This window comes from Mobula hypostoma, chromosome 8 (assembly GCF_963921235.1).
Source record: "Mobula hypostoma chromosome 8, sMobHyp1.1, whole genome shotgun sequence".
NCBI classification, from domain to species: Eukaryota; Metazoa; Chordata; class Chondrichthyes; order Myliobatiformes; family Myliobatidae; genus Mobula; species Mobula hypostoma.
This window is the reverse complement of record NC_086104.1, coordinates 129,085,047-129,105,830: the sequence shown is the minus strand read 5'-3', so window position 1 is coordinate 129,105,830 and position 20,784 is coordinate 129,085,047. Positions and strand designations below refer to the sequence as shown.

Below are 20,784 nucleotides of genomic sequence, written 5' to 3'. Positions count from 1 at the left end.
ATAACAAGTTTTCATTATTAGATTTACTTCCAATGGAACTGAGAAGGATGATTTCCCCCATTCCTGTATGTATTAGGAAGAAGATTGAAGAGTAGATCGCCGTCTTTGTGAATAGAAATAAACAAAAATAAAAACATTTCAGAAATAGAATAACAAATGACTGACTACCCTAGATAGACAGTATTTCCATATAAAGTTCTTTCCCATTGAAACCCAGCATCTAACAGACAGCTCCTTCTATGTCAATTTGAGCAATAGTTCCCTCCCCCCCACATTGCCCTTCATTTTTCTGTCCTTCATATGGCTATTTAGGAGTCTCTCGGATGTCTAATGTATCTGCCTCTATCATCACGCCTGGTCGTGCATTCTATGCACTTACGACAATCTGAGTTAAAACAAAATACTACCTTTGACATTCACCTTAATATTTTCCTCAGTTCACCTAATAAATATGCCCTCTGGTATTAGCCATTTCCGTTCCAGTGAAAGAGAAATTGACTGTCCACCTCATGTGTGATTCTTACTATCTTATACATCTCTACCAGGTCAGCTGTCATTCTCCTTCACCCCTGAGAGAAAAATCCTCACTTGCTCAATCTTTCATCATAAGACATGCTCTCTAATCCAGACACTATCCTTGTAAATCTCATCTGCATCTTTTCTAAAGCTTCTACATCTTTTCATGAAGAGGCAGCCAGAAATACACAATATTCAAGTGTGTTCCCACCAGGGTTTTAGAGAGCTGCAACATTACCAACTGGCTGTTGGACTCAATCCCCCAACTAGTGAAGCTAACTCAACGTATGTCATCGTAACCACCCTTTTAACTTGAGCAGCAACTTACTGGAGGAACAGGAGGATCTTGGGGTCTATGTCCATAGATCCCTCAATGGACATAGACCCCAAGATCCTCCTGTTCCTCCAGTCTGCTAGGAATCATGTTATTGACCTTTAACTTGGCCTTCTAAACTGTCTAAGTCTTTCTGCAGCTCTCTACTCCCTCAACACTACCTGCTCCTCCATTTATCTTCATATCGTCTGCAAATTTGGCCACAAAGTCATCAATTCTGTCATCCAAACCATTGGCATATAACGTAAAAAGAGGCGGCCCGAGCAAAGATCCCTGTGGAACATCACTAATTACCAACGGCCAATCAGAAAAGGCTCCCTTTATTCCCACTCTTTGCCTCTTGCCAAGGAGCTAATGCTCTACCCGTGCTAGTATCTTTCCTGTAATACCATGGGCTCTTGACTTGTTAAGCAGCCTCATGTGTGGCACCGTGTAAAAGGCCTTCTGAAAATCCAAATAAACACCATCCACTGACTCTCCTTTGTCTATCCTGCTTGTTATTTCCTCAAATAATTCTAACATTTTTGGCCTATTTAATCAGGCACCTCCAAGTACCCCAAAACCACATCTTCCTAAAGACTGAGATCTGACTAACTGACCTATGTTTTCCTGTCTTCTGCCTCTCTCTCTTCTTGAAGAGTGGAGTGACAATTTTCCAGTCCTGCTGAGCCATGATTCTTGAAAGATCATTACTAATGCCTTCACTATCTTTGCAGCCACCTCTTTCAGAACCCTGGAATGTAGACATCTGCTCTAGGTGACTTATCTACCTTCAGGCCTTTCAGTTTCCCAAGCACCTTCTCCTCAGTAATGGTAATCATTCACTTCTGCCCCTGATACTCTCGAACTTCCAGCATAATGCTGGTGTCTTCCACAGTGAAGACTGATGCAAAATACTTGCCTCCCATTACTACCTCTCAGTCATCATTTTCCAGCAGTCTGATATCTACTCTTGCATTTCTTTAGCACTATATATCTGAAGAAACTTTTGGTATCCTCTTTAATATTATTGACTGGCTTACCATCATATTCTATCTTTTCCATCTTTATTACCTTTTTAGTTGCCTTCTATTGGTTTTTAAAAGCTTCTCAATTCCCACTAATTTTTGCTGTATTATATGCCTTTGGGTCTTATGTTGGTCTTGACATCCCTTGTCAGCCATGATTGCATCATCCTGCCTTTAGAGTACTTCTTTGGGATGTGTCTATCCTGCGCCTTCCGAATTGCTCCCAGAAGCTCCAGCTATTGCTGTTCTGCTGTCACCCCTGCTAGCGTCTCCTTCCAATCAACTTTGGCCAGCTCCTCTCTCATGCCTCTGTAATTCCATTTACTCCACTGTAATACTGATACATCTGACTTTAGTTTCTCCTCTTCAAATTGCAGGGTGAATTTGATGATATTATCATCACTCGCCCCTGAGGTTTCCTTTACCTTAAGGTCTCTAATCAATTCCGGTTCATTGCACAACATCCAATACAGAATAGCTGATCCCCTAGTAGGCTTAATCACAAACTCCTCTAAAAAGCTATCTTGTAGGCATTCTATGAAATGCCCCTCTTGCGATCCAGTGCCAATGTGTTTTTCACCTTGTACCTGCATATTGAAATCCCCCATGACAAGCATAACATTGCCCTTTCAACATGCATTTTCTATCTCTTGTTGTAATTTGCAGGCCACATCTTTGCTACTGTTCAGTATAACTCCCATCAGTCTTTTTACCCTAGCAGTTTCTTAGCTCTACCCACAGCGATTCTACACCTTCAGATCCTATGTTACCTCATTCTAAGGATTTGATTTCATTTTTTATCAACAGAGCCACCCCGCCCCCTCTGCCTACCTGCCTATCCTTTTGATACAATGTGTATCCTTGGAAGTTAAGGTCCCAGCTATAATCTTCTTTCAGTTCAGATTTAGTGTGGCCTACAATGTCATACATGCCAATGTGTATCTGTGCTACAGCTTATCTACCTTATTCTGTAAACTGCGTGCACTCAAATGTAACACCTTCAGTCCTGCATTCAACACCCTTTTCAATTTTGTCCCCCTTTTACGTTGCAACTCATCCCATTGACTGCAATTTTGCCCTATCATCAGCCTCTCTTTGCTAGCAGCCTCAGTATATACTGCCTCTGGTTGTAAACCAACTACCCCATCCTCAGCCCTATGACTCCAGTTCCCACTCCCCTGCCAAGTTAGCTTAAACCCTCCCAGACTGCTCTAGCAAACCTGCCCGCAAGGATATCGGTTCCCTTACAGGTTCATTGCCTAGTATGAGATTCAGTATGGCCATCGAACTAAACTCTGGAATATCCAGCAGCTATTCCTGCCCTTGTGACAGCCAAGTCTCTGTAATGGCCACAGTGTCATAATTCCATGTACTCTTGTTCCTGATACTTCTCATATTGAAAGTAAACACATTTCAGCCCATTCAACTGACACGAACCGTGCCCTATCCACTGCCTTATTGTTCCTCACTGTCTTCCTACACATTGCATCTTTACCCCAAATACTCCATTATCTGACCTGTCACTCTGGTTCCCATTTCCCTGCCAACATAGTTTAAACCCTCCCCAACTGCTCCAGCAAACCTGCCCACAGGGACATTTGTACCTCTCGAGTTCAGGTATAGTTTGTCCTATTTGTACAAGTCATACATTTCCCAGAAGAGATCCCAATGATCCACAGATTTAAATCCCTGCCCCCTGCACCAATTCTTAAGGCACACTTTCATTTGCCTTATCATCCTACTCTTACTCTCACTGGTACATGGCATAGGCAGCGATCCAGGGATTGCTATGCTTAAGGTCCTGCTTTTTACCTTCCTTTCTAGCTCCCTATGTTCTCTCTTCAGGACCTCTCCTCTTTTCCTAGATGTGTCGTTGGTACCAACACCCTTCAGGCTGTACACTCTTCCACTTCAGAATGCTGTGTACCCACCTGAGATGTCCTTGACCCTGGCACCTAGGAGTCAGCACACCCATCTGGGAGTCTCTTTCACATCTACAGACTCTCCTGTCTGATCCCTTTAACTACTGAATCCCCGAACATCACCATTTTCCTCTTCAGTCCCTTTTCCTTCAGAGACCTGGTTGCCTGGTGCCAACTAACTGTCGGGAGTGTTCAAAGATATTTTTAGTCTCTCACTGCTTTATTTGGAGGTTCCCACCTGTTTCAAAAGGGTGCCAATCATACCAGTGTCCAGGAAGAGCAGAGTGAGCTGCCTCAATGACTATCACTCATTTGCACTCGCATCCACTGTGATGAAGTCCTTTGAGAGGGGGGACACGACGAGAATTAACTCCTGCCTAAGCAAGGACCTGGACCCACTGCAGTCTGTACTACCACAAAAGGTCTACAGTAGATGCAATCTCACAGGCTGTCCATTCAGCAACCTGGACAACAGCAATGCCTATGTCAGGCAGCTCAGTTTCAACACACAAAATCTGCAGATGCTGGAAATCTGAGCAGCACACACAAAATGCTGGAGGAACTCAGGCAGTATCTATGGGAAAAAAAGTACAGTCGACGTTTCGGGCTGAACCCCTTCCTGACGAATATCAGTAAGACCAAGGAACTGATTGTGGACGTCAGGAAGGGGAAATTGAGGGAGCACATACTGGTCCTCACTGAGGGATCAGCAGTGAAAAGGGTGAGCTTCAAGTTCCTGGGTGTCAACGTCTGAAGATCTATTCTGGGCCCAACATATTGACGCAATTATGAAGAATTACTAAGTGGATATATATGATTAGGAATTTGAGGAGATTTGGTGTGTTACCAAACATTAGCAAATTTCTATAGATGTACCGTACAGAGATGTACATACGGTGATGCAGTTAGTTGGAATGCTCTGTACCATACTGATTGCATCACTATCTGGTATGAAAGACCCACTACTCAAGATCAGAAGAAGTTGCAGAAGGTTGCAAACATCAGACCCGATCATGGATACGAGCTTCCCCAGAATCGAGGACATTTTCAAAGGGCGATGCCTCAGAAAGGCTAGATCCATCATTTAAGGACCCCATCACCCAGGATACACACACACACACACACACACACACACACCCCATAAAAAGTATTCACCCCTCTTGGAAGTTCTCATGTTTTATCATTTCACAACATTGAATCACAGTGGATTTAATTTGGCTTCTTTGACACTGATCAACAGAAAAAGATTCTTTCGTGTCAAAGTGAGAACTAATCTTTACAAAACAATCTAAATTAATTACAAATATAAAACACAAAGTAATTGATTGCATAAGTATTCACCCCCTTCAAGTCAGTATTTACTAGATGCACCTTTGGCAGTCTGTGTGGATAGGTCTCTATCAGCTTTGTACATCTGGGCACTACAATTTTTCCCCATTCTTCTTTACAAAACTGCTCAAATTCTGTCAGATTGCATGGCGATCATAAGTGAACAGCCCTTTTCAAGCCCAGCCACAAATTCTCAATTGGATTGAGATCTGGACTCTGACTTGGCCACTCCAGGACATTAACTTTGTTGTTTCTAAGCCATTCCTGTGTAGCTTTGACTTTTTGCTTGGGGTCATTGTCTTGCTAGAAAACTTAAGTATTTAATAGAGATATACACAATTAATATAACTCAGTTTTTTTCTCTATCTTTATTTATCATTTATTTCATTATTCTGCTGCCATAAAGTTGTCAAATTTCACGACATATGCTGGTGATATTAAATCCGATTCTGATTTTCCTCTGTTGACCTGTGTGTTTTGTTCAGTCTGAAATTTTTCACTAAAATTGTCTGTTTACAGATAAAGCCAAATGTGAAAGAAAATGTCTCTGACCAAGATGAAAAAATTGGGGAATATGATTATAACAATCCCAATGACACTTCGAATTTCTGCCCTAGAGCTGAGGTTTGTGTTTTGCTCAAACACATTTTGTGGAATTTTCTCGAGCAGTTAACGTTATCTACTTATGAAATAAACTCCTTGGTTCCTCTCTATTTTTGTGACAGATGGATAGTGATGATGAGCATGATGGATTTGTTGGTGCGAATGACTCCTTTGAGTTCGGAGCTAATGCTGAAATGGAGCAGGAGGAGAATATCCTGGAGCAAGATAGAAAGTGGTCAGATATCACAACGTATGGAGGAGAAAACTTAGTGGCAGAGCCCCAGAAAGTAAGTGTGCAACTGGTTGTAGTAAAGACAAATAAAGGACTGTTGCAGTGTAATCGAACAGTACACAGAATAGATTACACTTGCTCGGAATAGAAATAGACTTATCAGATCCTTCACTGGAAATTAAGTGTTGGTGGCAAACATTTTTGTGGGTATGTACTACAATGTGTTGGGCTGGGTCATCTGGGTCACTCATAACAGTTAGAGAAGGAGTGTACAGTAGAAATGTCAAGCTTGGTCACTAGTAGTCTCTAATCATTTTGCAGTGATCCCACCGTGTTGGGATCGTTAACTATTGGTAAAGCTGGAAGCTCCTCCTCATCCAAGACCAGGTTTTGAGTTGAATGAAATAATAAACTTGGTTGGCTCCAAGATGCAAAAGTTTACCATTCTAGCTTGAAATTTTTACAGGTCAACAAAATTCTATTGAATTATTCAAAAACAGCAAAAATGATGGATGTAAAGAGATTAAAGCAGAATATGTGGGAACTCCTTACTGGAAACGCAGCGGTCTCTGACGGAAAGGTAAGGCATGTTCTGAGTGGGATTAGCAAACATTTTAAAGTAATTGATCCCCTGGATCTGTAATACCCCTGTCTTGGTAATCCTCTGACGAGCTGGTTGCGGTCAGCACTTGGGTTGTGTGTTTAAATCTGGGGTCAGAGGTTTGAGGCTGAAAACCCAGTGCGGTGCTGAGGAAGTACTGCAGTGCATTGTCCGAAAACGCATCTTTCAGAGAAGACCTATGGGGATGCTGTCTTTCCTGAATGAACTCTTTTGAAGCAGAGAGGAGACAGGAGACTGAGAAGCTACAATCCAGAGTGACACACAAGATGCTGGAGGAACTCGAGTGGGTCAGATTGCTGCTGTTGAAGGGAAATGGACAGTTAAGACTCTTCACCTGGTCTGAAAGCCGGAGTGGAAGTAGCCACGATAGGAGTTGGAGGGTGGGGATGGAATCAAGTGAGGGAGGTTGGGAGCACAGATGGGATGTAGAACCTGTGGAGGAAGTTTGTGGGTAATAGGCAGAAGGAGTGGGTAGAGGATGAGAAAGATCTGGGTGCTGGGGTGAATGTGGGAGTAAACAGGATAGGTCAGGAGGATGGAAAAAATGGGTAGAAGGGGAGCATTTTACTGAAAGTTGACAAATTCAGTGTTCCTTCAATGAGTAATGACTGGAAGCAGGTGAAACTTGTCTTGAACCCAACTGCACCTATGACAAATGAAGACACAAGACACTGCACGTGCCGGAATCTGGAACAAAAGTCAAACTGCTGGAGGTTCACTGTGGGTCAAGCCTGATTTGGTTCCATGCTCTTCCCTCTTATCAGATTCCGTCATGGATCAGCCCATGATTGAATGACGGAGCAGACTCGATGGGCTGAATGGCCTACTTCTGCTCCTATATCTTATGGGCTTATGGTCTTTAGCTCTTGTAGCCTCCTCCCAGCTTCTGTCCACTCTCCCTTCCTCCATCTGCCTATCACCCCTCCTCACCTGGATCCTACCAATGACTTGCTATCTGCCTGCTCACTCCACTTCTTTATACTGGCCATCAGCCCAACGTCATTTAGTCCAGATGAAGGTTCTTGGCCCTAAACATAAACTGACTATTTCCCTCCTTAGATGCTGCATTCCTCCAGCATCTTGTCTGTTGCAAATTTGAAGCAGTTTGTCCAGGTGTCTGTATCAATATTTGCCCCTCATCCATCAATTATTCAGCTTTCGTATTCTGTGTCTATATTACATTAACACTAACCCTTCATTGGCTGTAAAGTTATGCGATGTTCTGAAAGCAAGTACTGTATTCACTCATGTTTCTGTTTGATTATTTAGGATAAAGAAACTGAAGAGCCAAAGGTGACAGTGAAAGGACAGCAAAGCTTAACAGCTGTTACCACAGAACTCTTTAAAAGGTTTGCTTTTTTTTAATCTTAAATTGTTCTAACCAAAATGTACACTGTTCTACGAATAATTTTGCTCTTGAATAATTATTAACAGAAATTAATTAGTCAATTGATTAGAATCATAAAATTATACAGCCCCAAAGGAGGAATTTTACTTCATTATGCTAACTGTTCTAAAGTGCAACCTGTGTTTGTCTCCGTATCACTGTGAGATAGAGTAACACAGGACAGAAACAGGCCCTTTAGTCCAACTGGTGTATGCTGCCCGCTCCGTCCTCCCTGACAGTCCCATTTATAGAGTCATGGAGCACTGCAGCACAGGAATAGGCTCTTTGGCCCAGCTAGTCCATACCGAACTATTAAACTGTCTAGACCCATCAATTTGCACCAGGAACATAGCCCTCCATACCATGTACTTTTAAATGTTGAGATCGAACCCACACCAACCACAGCCACTGCCAGCTCGATCAACACTCTCACCAGCCCTCGGTGAAGAAGTTCTCTCTCATGTTCTCTTCAAATATTCCACTTTTCACCCTTGACTATGACAGTTTAGTCTCACCCCACCTCAGTGGAAAAAGCCCGCTTGCATTTATCCTACCTATACCCCTCATAATTTTGTATACCTCAATCAAATCTCCCTTCATTCTCCTGTGCTCCAGAGAATAAAATCCTAACATATTCACCATTTCACTGTCACTTAGGTCTTCAAGTCCAGGCATAGATGACAAACAACAACAGACCAGCACTGATCCCTCTGGCACACCACTAGTCATGGGCCTCCAGTCAGAGAGGCAACCATCTGGCTTCTGCAAAGCCAATGTCAAATCCAATTTTCTATTTATCCTGAATAGTCATAGTCATACTTTATTGATCCCAGGGGAAATTGGTTTTCGTTACAGTTGCACCATAAATAATAAATAGTAATAGAACCATAAATAGTTAAATAGTAATATGTAAATTATGCCAGTAAATTATGAAATAAGTCCAGGACCAGCCTATCGGCACAGGGTGTCTGACCCTCCAAGGGAGGAGTTGTAAAGTTTGATGGCCACAGGCAGGAATGACTTCCTATGATGCTCTGTGTTGCATGTTGGTGGAATGAGTCTCTGGCTGAATGTACTCCTGTGCCCACCCAGTACATTATGTAGTGGATGGGAGACATTGACCAAGATGGCATGCAACTTAGACAGCATCCTCTTTTCAGACACCACCGTGAGAGAGCCCAGTTCCATCCCTACAACATCACTGGCCTTACGAATGAGTTTGTTGATTCTGTTGGTGTCTGCTACCCTCAGCCTGCTGCCCCACCACGCAACAGCAGACATGATAGCACTGGCCACCACAGACTCGTAGAACATCCTCAGCATCGTCTGGCAGATGTTAAAGGACCTCAGTCTCCTCAGGAAATAGAGACGGCTCTGACCCTTCTTGTAGACAGCCTCAGTGTTCTTAGACCAGTCCAGTTTATTGTCAATTCGTATCCCCAGGTATTTGTAATCCTCCACCATGTCCACACTGACCCCCAAGAATACCAAGTGACTGAACCTTCTTGAGCAGTTTCCCATGTGGGACTTTGTCAAAGGCCTTAGTAATGTCCATGTAGACAATATTCACTGCCTTTTCTTCATCGATTTTCCTGATAACCTCCTCAGAAAACTATAAGATGGGTTAGACACGGACCTACCATGCACACAGCCATGTTGACCATCCCTAATCAGACTCTGTCTACCTAAATACTTATCTATCAGGTCTATAGAATATCTTCCAATAATTTGCCCACTACTGAGGTCAGGCTCACTGGCCTATAATTTCCCGGCCTATTCTTAGAGGTTTTTTAGCCAATGGAACAACATTAGCAATCCTCTAATCCAGGGGTCCCCAACCTTTTTTGCACCACGGACTGGTTTAATATTGACAATATTCTTGCGGACTGGGGGGGGGGGGTGTTCAAGTAGGGTGAAACTCACCTCTACATGTCTTTTACAGTTAGGGTTGCCAACTTCCTCACTCCCAAATAAGGGACAAAAGTAGCAGTCAAATCCCGGGACACTTGAGTTTACCCCGAGAAAGACTACCATGACCATGAAGCCTTGCGCAGGCACCTGTGTGCGCATGCGTGTACGTGCCGATTTTTTTTTCTCTACAAATCGGTTTTGGCTCAATCCTCCCGATTCCGTTAAGTGAAACTACACTGTACATACATTTTTTCTACTTTATATAGGCTGTGTATTTATCATATCATTCCTGCTTTTACTATATGTTAGTGTTATTTTAGGTTTTATGTGTTACTTGGTATGATTTGGTAGGTTATTTCAAGTTCAACAGTGCGTGACAGGGAATGAGGAAAGGTGCAGCTGACTCATATCATTTCATATCGCCAAATCATATCGTTTCCTCGCAGCCCGGTAGCATATGCTTTGTGGCCCGGTGGTTGGAGACTACTGCTCTAATCCTCCAGCACCTCGCCTGTGACCAAGAACATTTTAAGTATCTCTGCTAGGGCCCCTGCAATTTCTGACAGGAAGCACCTGCTTCTCTGTAATCCATATATGGTCCATGATCTCACTGCCGTTTTACCTCAACTCTGTAGACCATGTCCATCTCTCAGATACAGAAGCAAAAAAATCCATTTACAGTTTCGCCCATCTATTTTGGCTCCATGCATAATGACCATGCTGATCTTCAAGGGACTAATTTTGTCCCCTGCTAAACATTTGCTCATAATATATCTGAAGAAGCCCTTAGACGTTTCTTTCACCTTCACGGCTAAAGCAAGCTCATGCCTTCTTTTAGCTTTTCTGATTTCCCTCTTAAGTTTCCAGTGTTCAGCCCATAATCCCCCAAGCCCAGAGAAAAGAATATAAATGTCTATATTATCCATACCCTTCATGGTTTAATAAACTTCTGAGTATCACCCTTCTTTCTGCTGCACTGCAGGGAATAAAGATCGAGTGTGACTAAGCTCTCTCAACTCAGGCCCTTTAGCCCAGGCAGCATCATCATGAATCTATTCTGCACCCTTTCCAGCTTGACATTGTCTCTTCTATAACTGACTAAAGCGGTACATCATACTCCAAATGCGGCCTTGCTAATGACTTGTATGACTGCAACATAATGTCCCTGGTGCTGAACTCAGTGCCCTGAATGATGAAAGCCATCCTGTCTACTTGTGAATTGTGCACTTCTACAACACTCATTGGTTCCCGTCAATGATTTGATTCATCATTCACTGGTTTGACTATCCAAACATTTATCGCAGTTGAAATCCATTTGCCATTCCTCAACCTCTTTGGAAAAACTGCAAAAGTTTCATCAAACATGACTTCCCATGCACAAAACCTTGTTGACTTCTCCCAAATATCCAAGTGTTGCTCCACCTTGTCCCTCAGAATTCCCTCCAGTAACTTCTCTATAACTGAAGTCAGGCTCATCGTCCTCTCGACCCTTGGTGTGTCCTTGCTGCCCTTCTCAAAAAGTGGAACGCCCTCTGCAAGAACTTCGCAACTGGGTAATGAGGAAGCAAATATCTCTACAAGGGCCTCCATGATTTATTTCCTGGCCTCCCATAGGAGCAGAATTGGGCCATTCTGCCCATCGAGTCTGCTGTGCCATTCGATCACGGTTGAATTATCTCTTTCAATCTCATTCTTCTGCTTTCTCCCCGTAACCTTTCTTGACTAATCAAGAACAGATCAACCTCTGCTTTGAATATATCTAATGACCTGGCCTTCCACATCCATTATTGGCAATGAATTCCACAGATTCACCACCCTCTGGCTAAAGAAATTCCTCCTATCTCTGTTCTAAATGGATGTCCCTCTATTCTGAGGCTGTACCCTCTGGTCCTAAACTCCTTCACTTTAGAAAACCGTCTCCACACCCATCTTTTCTTGGCCTTTAAATATTCAGAATCAGAATCAGGTTTATTATCACCAGCATGAGTATTGAATTTGATTGATTTCAATGAGATCCCCCTTCAGACTCCAGCGATCCAGGTCCAGAGCCGTTAAGCGCTCCTCATATGTTAACTTTTTCCTGGGATCATTCTCATGCACTTACGCGTGACTCTCTCTAATGTCAGCACGTCTTTTCCTACTTAAGGGCTCCAAAACTGTACACAACACTCCTTGCAGTCTGACCAATGTCTTCTAAAGCCTTATCATTACATCCCTTTATATTCTAGTCCTCTTGAAATGAAAATTAACATTGCATTTGCCTTCCTTACCACTGACATCAACCTGCAAGTTAAACTTTAGAGAATCCTGTACGAGGACTCCCAAGTCCCTTTGCACCTCTGGTTTTTGTATTTTCTTCCCATTTAGAAAATAGTCTATTCCTTTAGTCCTTCCAACGTGCATGACTGTAAACATTCCTTTTTCCATCTGTCACCCTTTTGCCCATTCTCCTAATCTGTCTAAGTCCTTCTGGAGACTCCCTGCTGTCTCATCACTACCTGTCCTTCCACCTACCTTCATATTATCCACGAACATGGCCACAAAGTCATCAATTCTGTCATCCAAATCATTAACATATAATGTAAAAAGAAATGGTCCTAACGCTGACCCCTGCAGAACACCATTAGTCACTGCAGCCAATCAGAAAAGGCCCCCTTTATTCCTTACAACACACATCAAAGTTGCTGGTGAACGCAGCAGGCCAGGCAGCATCTGTAGGAAGAGGTGCAGTCGACGTTTCAGGCCGAGACCCTTCGTCAGGACTAACTGAAGGAAGAGTGAGTAAGAGATTTGAAAGTTGGAGGGGGAGGGGGAGATCCAAAATGATAGGAGGAGACAGGAGGGGGAGGGATGGAGCCAAGAGCTGGACAGGTGATAGGCAAAAGGGATACGAGAGGATCATGGGACAGGATGTCCGGGAAGAAAGACAAGGGGGGGGGACCCAGAGGATGGGCAAGGCGTATATTCAGAGGGGCAGAGGGAGAAAAAGGAGAGTGAGAGAAAGAATGTGTGTATAAAAATAAGTAACAGATGGGGTACGAGGGGGAGGTGGGGCATTAGCGGAAGTTAGAGAAGTCGATGTTCATGCCATCATTCTTTATTCACCCTTTATTCCTTACTTTGCCTCCTGCCATTCAGCCAATCTTCTGTCCATGCTAGTATTTTTCCTGTAATAACATGGGCAGTTATCCTTTTAAGCAGCCTCATGTGTGGCACTTAAACTACTGGTGCCTTCCCCCTTCCTTTACAGTACTGAAAAAGGTTCTCAGCCTGAAACATTGACTGTTTATTCATTTCCACAGATGCTGAGTTCCGCCAGCATTTTGTGCATATTGCTTTGGATTTCTAGCATCTGCAGAATTTTTTGTGTTTATGACCCAATGACCTACTGTCTCTGCTTGTCTATCCAGCCTTTATTTCCTCAAAGAATTCCAACTGCTTTGTCAGGCGAGATTTCCCCTTTAGCCTATTTTATCATGTGCTTCCAAGTTCCCCAAAACCACATCCTAAATTATGGAATCCTGCATCTTTCGAATGCACTGAGTTCAAGCTACCTGGACTATAATTTCCTTTTTTTCCTGTCTTCCTCCCTTAAAGAGTGACATTTGCTATTTTCTATTCCTCTGGAACCATTCCAGAATCTAGTGATTCTTGAAAGATCACTAATAATACCTTTGCAATCTTTTCAGCCCCCTCTTTCAGAACCCTGGAGTGTAGTCCATCTGATCCAGATGACCTTTCGGCTTTTCAAGAAACTAATAGCAACGACACATTCACTTCTGCCCTGACATACTCAAATTTCTGGCATATTGCCAGTGTCTTCCACAGTGAAGACTGAAGCAGAATACATGTTCAGTTTGTCTGCCATTTCTTTGTCCCCTATTACTAACCAGTGTCATTTTCCGGTGGTATGATGATATATACTCTCGCCTCTCACTTACTCTTCATACGTTTATCTGGAAAAATGTTTTGTATCCTCTTTAATCTTGTTAGCTAGCTTATCTTCATATTTCAACTTTTCTCTCCTTTTGGCTCTTTTAGTTGCCTTCTGTTGATTTTAAAAGCTTCCTGATCCTCAATTTCCCACTAATTTTTGTTGTCTGAGTTCCCTTATCGGCTATGGATGCGTCATTCTCTCTTAAAATTCACTTGGTCTGACCCTGGGGATTTGCCCATTTTATTGTGCTTCTAGGCTGCAAATCCTTCCCTTCTCATAATATATCTGAGATTTGAGACCTCGCTACTTATTTCCCTAATTTCTTTGACATCCATGATATTCTCCTCCGTAAGCATCAAAAAGACATCAAAAATCTCAATCATCTTTCACGCTTCCACACATAAGCGGCCCTGATGATCTTTAAGAGGACCTAGTCTTTGCTTAGTCACCCTTTTAGTGTTAACAGAGCTGAAGAAACACTTGGGATTATGCTTAATACTGCCTGCCAAATCCATCTCATTCCCTCTATTTGCCCTTAAGCCTGGTCATATTTGTTGAGGAATTCATTCGTAACCTATTGCCTAAATGTGATGTATGTATGTTTCCTTCCTTTTCCTTACCAGAGCCTGTATCTCTTGTCAGCCAAGGTTCCCTGAGCTTGTTATGTCTACTCTTCAGTCTAACAGGAACGTGCTACCCCTGCCCCCTTTGCATAACCCTTTTAAAAGCCTCCCACTTGCCAACTGTTCCTTTGCCTTTAAATAACTAGTCAACACCAGCTAGATGCTCCCTAATGTTTTATGTTGGCTCTGTTCCAGACCTGGACTATAACTTGTGGACATTAGTCTGTGAGCCAGTAGGGCTGGTTGGTACCATCTGAGGGGAATAATGCTCATAGTGATTTTGGCAAGGTATTCATCTCTAGAGTTAGAAAACATGTGATAGCATTGCACCAATGGTAGCTTTATGTTTCTAGATGAAGTTCCTTCCTGATTAGCTCTGATTGGTTCAGGATTTCAGATACTGTGGTCAACTCTGTGGCTGGTGAATTAATGGTTGGCAGATACCCAGCAATATCTTGTGAGATTGGTTCTTGGTCCCTGGTGCTGATATTAAAACCAGTCCAGCTTGGGATTGTCTGATTCTCTGGATCTGTTTGCCTTGCAAGTGTCCACACCAGGTTCTTCTTGCAGGCAGGAAGAGCAGCTTCCTTGGTTTCCTGGACACAACGTTCCCTGGCTGGGAGAGGCTGTGGGCCCACACATGCACCTGCTACATATACTTCCAGTTCTTGGTCCTCAATGGTGACTGATCTCTGCTTCAGTTTCTCACTGTGTGGAAGCTCAGTTCTTGGCAGAAAATTGGCCTGTACCACTATGCCATTGACTCTATGTGATGTACCATTTCCAGTGAGAGTTTCCTCAAGTCTTCGATATTGTCCCATGCAAGATTGGTGAAGACATGAGACTTGAATGGAGGCTGGAAGTACAACTCTCTGGTTGGAGGCTGTTGCTAGCTTTTGGAGACACAGAGTAGTGTCGTTCTCTTCAGGTTGGGAGTAAGACACGCCATGCCCGGGCCTGTCAGTGTTTGGATGAGCTCAGTGTTACCCGTCAGTGTTTTTACTGCATAAGGAAGTAGAAGGTGCTTTGGTGGTTTATGTTGACCACATGTCACAGCATATATTATGTCTTGACTAAATGACTGAACCCGAACAGTGACCTTCTGTGTTTGAGTCTTGGTGACAGGATTTCCAGTGAGCAGTCCAACAAGAAGCCGCTCTAGTTGATCCAGTGTGGAGATATGAGCACTGTCTTTCACATCAGATGGATGGAATGGCCAGGGAGACACAGTCATCTCCTGTCTAATGATTGCTGTGATATGTGATGAAGTCTGATCTGTGATCTTGTCGTAATTGGTTGCTTTGGCCCTTCAAACTTTGAGTTCCCTCTGTATAGTTTGAATTTCCAAGACAACGTCCCTTAATGATACACTTTCAGGAACCATTAACAATTTTCCTTTGTTATCTGGAAATATATCCACTGAATTGCCCAGCCCAGATTCCGGTTTCCTATGAATGTGCTTCCTTGTAGAATCTTGGAAGAGTGTAGCTCCACCAGATAGCATGAAGGATTCAAGTTTCGTGACCAAAGAAGAGACTTGTACAATCATCTTGTTGGGTATGATATCAGTTCTGATATACTTGAAAAGGTCTTTATAGGCTTCCCTTTCAATCCTTTTATACATTTCATCACCATCTGTTTCATCATCATTCTCTTTTTGACTCAGGTTGCTTTTTCTTGATTCTGGTTTAGTCCTTATAGCATGAAACATGATAGTGGGCCTCTGCAGCAACTATGTCTCTGCTTGTTACTGCTAGAACCTTTCCATTTTCCTTTTGGGTTGCACATTCCTGTAGTGTTTGGACAGCTCTGAGTTGTACAGCTTGTGTAAGCTTTTCACGTGACTTGGAGTCCTTCAGAAATTTCACCTTATTACAAAAAAATGCTGAAGATCTCCTACTTGGCCTTTTTGATGTACGGGTATCCTCACTAGCTGCATCAGTAATGCTTCCCTCGGCTTTCCTTTCCAGAGTCTCGAAGTCTCTCTTCATGGTGAAGAGGCTTCGACACTTTCGGTGATAGTAGATTCTCGGGACTTCTTTTTCTTCAAGTTCTTTAGCAACGTCTCAAATAAGGGCATAGTTTCTCACTTGGACTGCCTCAAGTAATGTTTTTCAGGATTCATAGTCTTGAAGACTAACTAAATGGTCATCATCTTCTTTTGATGTTTTCCAGTGTATGATACACTGCTTCTTAATAGAAAGCTACCACCGCTGCAATGCTATCACATATTTTCTGGCACTAGGGGTGTATACTTTGCCAATAGTCACTACAAGAATTATTCCCCCCAGATGGTACCAGTGGCCCAAATTTGGGGTCCTGGCTCATGGATGTTTCATCCTTTTCCTTGACTATTTTGAAACTAACAGAAATGTGGTCACTGGACCCAAAGCAGTCTCCCATTGCTAATTCAGTTACTGAGCACCCCACCTCTTGTTCCCTGAGAGATATTTGCCTTTATGTTTCCATTGACGAAGGGATGCATAGAAACGGAGATTATTGCACAATGTTTAAACCATAAAGTACCTGGAGTATTGTGGGCAATCCTGGATTGGAGCAGATGCACAGGAGATTCACAAAGATAGTGTTGAGTTAGTTGACAGAGATTGTGGGTGGGGCATAGCTATGGTGAATATTGGGAAGCTTTAGCATATTCTATAAATTATATAATTATATAAACTATGTTATATTTCCATAATAGAAATGCCTAAGGTTAAACAGGATAAGATTGTGGCAAGCAGTAAGAGGTTCAAAGTTATCTATAGATGATTATTTTCATCTGTTGGGTGTTTGAAATCTGCAATGTGCTGCCTAAGAGGGTGACACTTTCATATCATTTAGAAAGCATCTTGAATTGCCAAGGCATTAAGAGCCTATCTACCAAGTACCTGTTCAATGACGTGAGTATTGATTGGGTACTTAATTATCAGCTGTGGGCTAAAGGCCAGTTTCTGTGCTGTATGGCTATGATTCTATTACATTATTATATATGTGGTCGGTGTAATTATTGTGCTCATGTTTGTTTTATTATTTTGTCTGCAGGTTACCAAATACATTGGCCAAGAACTTGTCAGTTCCCATGGCATTTGCCTGTTTATTGCACTTGGCCAATGAAAAGGTATGTATATAATATTCCATTCAGTGCTACATGCATAACTGAATATTCATCCTAAAGTATAGATTCAACCCTTATAGTTTAGAGGTGATGGGCTGGAAAGCCAAGAACCTTGTGATTCTAAGGCACAGATATCAGTTGGGTTGGGTGAAGGTTTGGTTAATACTGGATGGGCAAATGTGGCTGGATAAAGTTTGACAATTCCATATTTATTATTTTCCAGAACCTCGAAATCAAAGGGAAAGAGGATTTATCAGATGTTTTTATCAAACAGGGAATCTGAAGCTATTTTGTTTGTACATATATATGTAAGCATTTGAAGAAATTGTACATATATTTGTAAATGTTTACTTGTGATAGTGAGCCTTGTGTCAGGATTTAACATTACCTCAATTTCTTGTTGTAGTAAATCTTGCATCATGGATTCCTTTTGAGACATTGGAGAGAAGTGTGTTTTTATCCATTAATACTAAATATATGTGAGAGTATTGGTTGCTATTTGCATGCTTGGCTTCATTGTTAAATGGAACCAAATGTGTGGAGCCAATGCTTGAACAAGGGCTTATGTGGTCAAAAATTTTTTTTTTTTACTTACTACTTTTTCAGAAGTGTATTTAGAAAAGCAATTGAGAATTTACTGATCTTGCAACTATACTTTTTATTTGAAAATAGCTAAACCCATACTCCTTTGGCAGAATAAGAATTTTCTTATGAATAAATTATTTGTACCTCTGATCTATCTACTGTTACTTCAAGACATTTTAATTTTGATTATTATTCAGTCTTGTAAAATAATTATAAACAATGAGTTATATACCTTACCAAATAATATTCATAAGACGCTAAGGCACAGGAGCAGAATTAAGCTCCTCAGCCTGTTGAGTCTGCTGCAACATGACTGATTTATTTTTCCTCTCAACCCCATTCTCCTGCCTTCCCTCCATGACCCATAACACTCTCACTACTTAAGAACCTATCAGTATTCACTTTAAATATATCCAATGACTTGGTCTCTGCAGCCATCTGTGGGAATGAATTCCAGATTCACCACCATCTGGCTAAAGAAATTCCTCACCTCTGTTCTAAAGGGACGTCCTACTCTGAGGCTGTGCCCTCTGGTCCTAGATTCTCCCACCACTTCCTCGCAATCTTGGCCTTTGACTATTCAATAGGTTTCAATGAGATCCCGCCACACTCTTCTAAACTCCAGGAAGTGCAGTCCAAGAGTGATCAAATATAATAGGGTACCATGGTAGTGTAGTGGTTAGTGTGACACTTGTAGTTCAGAGTTCAATTCTGACACTGTAAGGAGCTTGTACATCCTTCCCGTGAACGCATGGGGGTTTCCTCCCATATTCCAAAGATGTTCTAGTTAGTAGGTTAATTGGTCATTGATTAGGCTACAATTAAATAGGTGGTTTGCTGGGCAGTGCAGCTCATCGGGCTGGAAGGTTCCATGCTGTATCTCTTAAATAAACAAACACAGAAATAAATAAACCTTTTCGTTCCTGGGATCGTTCTTGTAAATCTCATCTGGACACTCTAATACCAGCACATCCTTTCTTGAGACATGGACCCAAACAGCGTACAATTATCCCAATGCAGACCAACCAATCCCTTATAAAGCCTCACCATTACATCCTTGTCCTCCCAAGATGAATTATTAACATTGCATTTGCCTCCTTTACTACTGAATCAAGCTGCAAGTTAACCCTGCACTTTGACTCTCAAGTCCCTTTTCACGTCCAACTTCTGAATTTGCTCCCCATTTAGAAAACAGTATAGACACCTTTATTCCTTTTACCAAAATACATAACCATAGACTTCCATAGACAATTTTCTATCTGCCACTACTTTGTGTATTTTCCTTGTGATTTTAAAAGAAGAAAATTCAAGTAAACCTGCGGCTTGAGGTCACTGAATTTCAGTTCTGCCTGCTCATTTAAGTGAGCCAAAAACTTCCCCACACAGTTTTGCACTGACTAGTATTTATCCTGTTCAAGTCCATCATCTTTGTTCATGCAGTAACAATTTGTGTTTCCATTTCCATACATACAATGGTGAATAAAGTATTTCCTCAGTACTTCATTACTTGAGAATATCACTAGAGTAAACAATGTAATATAAATAACTTTGTTTAGGTGCATTTTTCTTGGTGGCATTTCACAGGAAACTACATAATCTTTCTCAACTGTGCTCTAGAGATAAGTTCCAATCGATGATGCTTTCTGCCACATATTTACCACAAAATAGCTACATGAACGGAACAGAATGTTTACCAGAAGATGGGCTCAATTGAGTGCACTTGAGCTATATCCAGTCTGAACAGTTACTTTGCTCAATGATTTCAAATGGAAGGATCTAAATTACACTTTGAAAAGTTTATTTCTAAAGATATGAACATTAACACAGGCATTGGATTTACAGAATTGCTTGTAATGACAAAAGCCACTCATCATGGCTCAACATTCAACATTTATTACAAGTCATCAGCTTTACAAATGTAAGCTTCTTCCAATCTTTCCACAGTAGAATGCGTCAGAAGCTTTTAGTCTCTGGTCCATTTATTTTCCATACTGTGTGAAATAGATTTGGCACTGATTCTATATCAATATAATTTTGTTGAGTAATTTTGCCTTTGCTAGTCAAAATTTTGTGAAACTTGCTGTCCTTAATTTGCTAACTGTTACACTGGCTTCCTAGCTGGAGAATCCACTTCTCTCAACTTGTTTATATGCTGTGCTACTGAATCATGACTCGGCTCTATTAGACTGGCACTAAATGTGCTTTTGAAAATGGTGGTTTTGTATCCCATCAGAAAGTCCGCATTGATTACAATTTTATGTTGACTAAGCTCTCTTAACTAACATTGTTCCAACGTTTAATGTATACAGTGGCTGAAATTATTTTTAAAAAGGCTTTGAATAATGTGGTGGAGCTAGGCTTGAAAAATAGCTCTTCCCTTGTCTGCATTTTCTCTTCCAGCATCCTTTACTGGCTTAATGCATAATGGGAACAACCAAGAATTGACAGCAGACACTGCTAAAAATCCACCAGGGAGTAGCTTTGGTTAACTATATAGAGAGAAAACAGAAGTTTTTGAGATGAGAGCACATTTTCTATTAAAAAACAAGTTGCATTTAGTACATAAACTACTGACACCAGTGACTGAAATAACTTCTTTGTCAAAACAGTTATTTCCATTTGGACCCCCTAAAACCAAAGGCTCACTCTTCTTGTCAGATT

General features: G+C 41.8%; 1 protein-coding gene across 3 annotated transcripts in view; it reads left to right on the top strand.

Annotated features, from left to right (window-relative positions):
* ncaph (non-SMC condensin I complex, subunit H) overlaps positions 1-20,781 on the top strand; it is a 71,733-nt gene extending 50,952 nt beyond the window's left edge. The window contains exons 13-19 of one of the 3 annotated variants that reach the window (XM_063056814.1): positions 5,628-5,732; positions 5,834-5,998; positions 6,410-6,523; positions 7,835-7,914; positions 17,466-17,541; positions 17,762-17,846; positions 19,741-20,781. In XM_063056814.1, coding sequence (XP_062912884.1) covers positions 5,628-5,732; positions 5,834-5,998; positions 6,410-6,523; positions 7,835-7,914; positions 17,466-17,541; positions 17,762-17,821 — 600 coding nt within the window. In that variant the 3' untranslated portion in view covers positions 17,822-17,846; positions 19,741-20,781. The other 2 variants (XM_063056813.1, XM_063056812.1) reach the window with 2 other exon arrangements.
* The last annotated feature ends 3 nt before the right edge of the window (positions 20,782-20,784 follow it).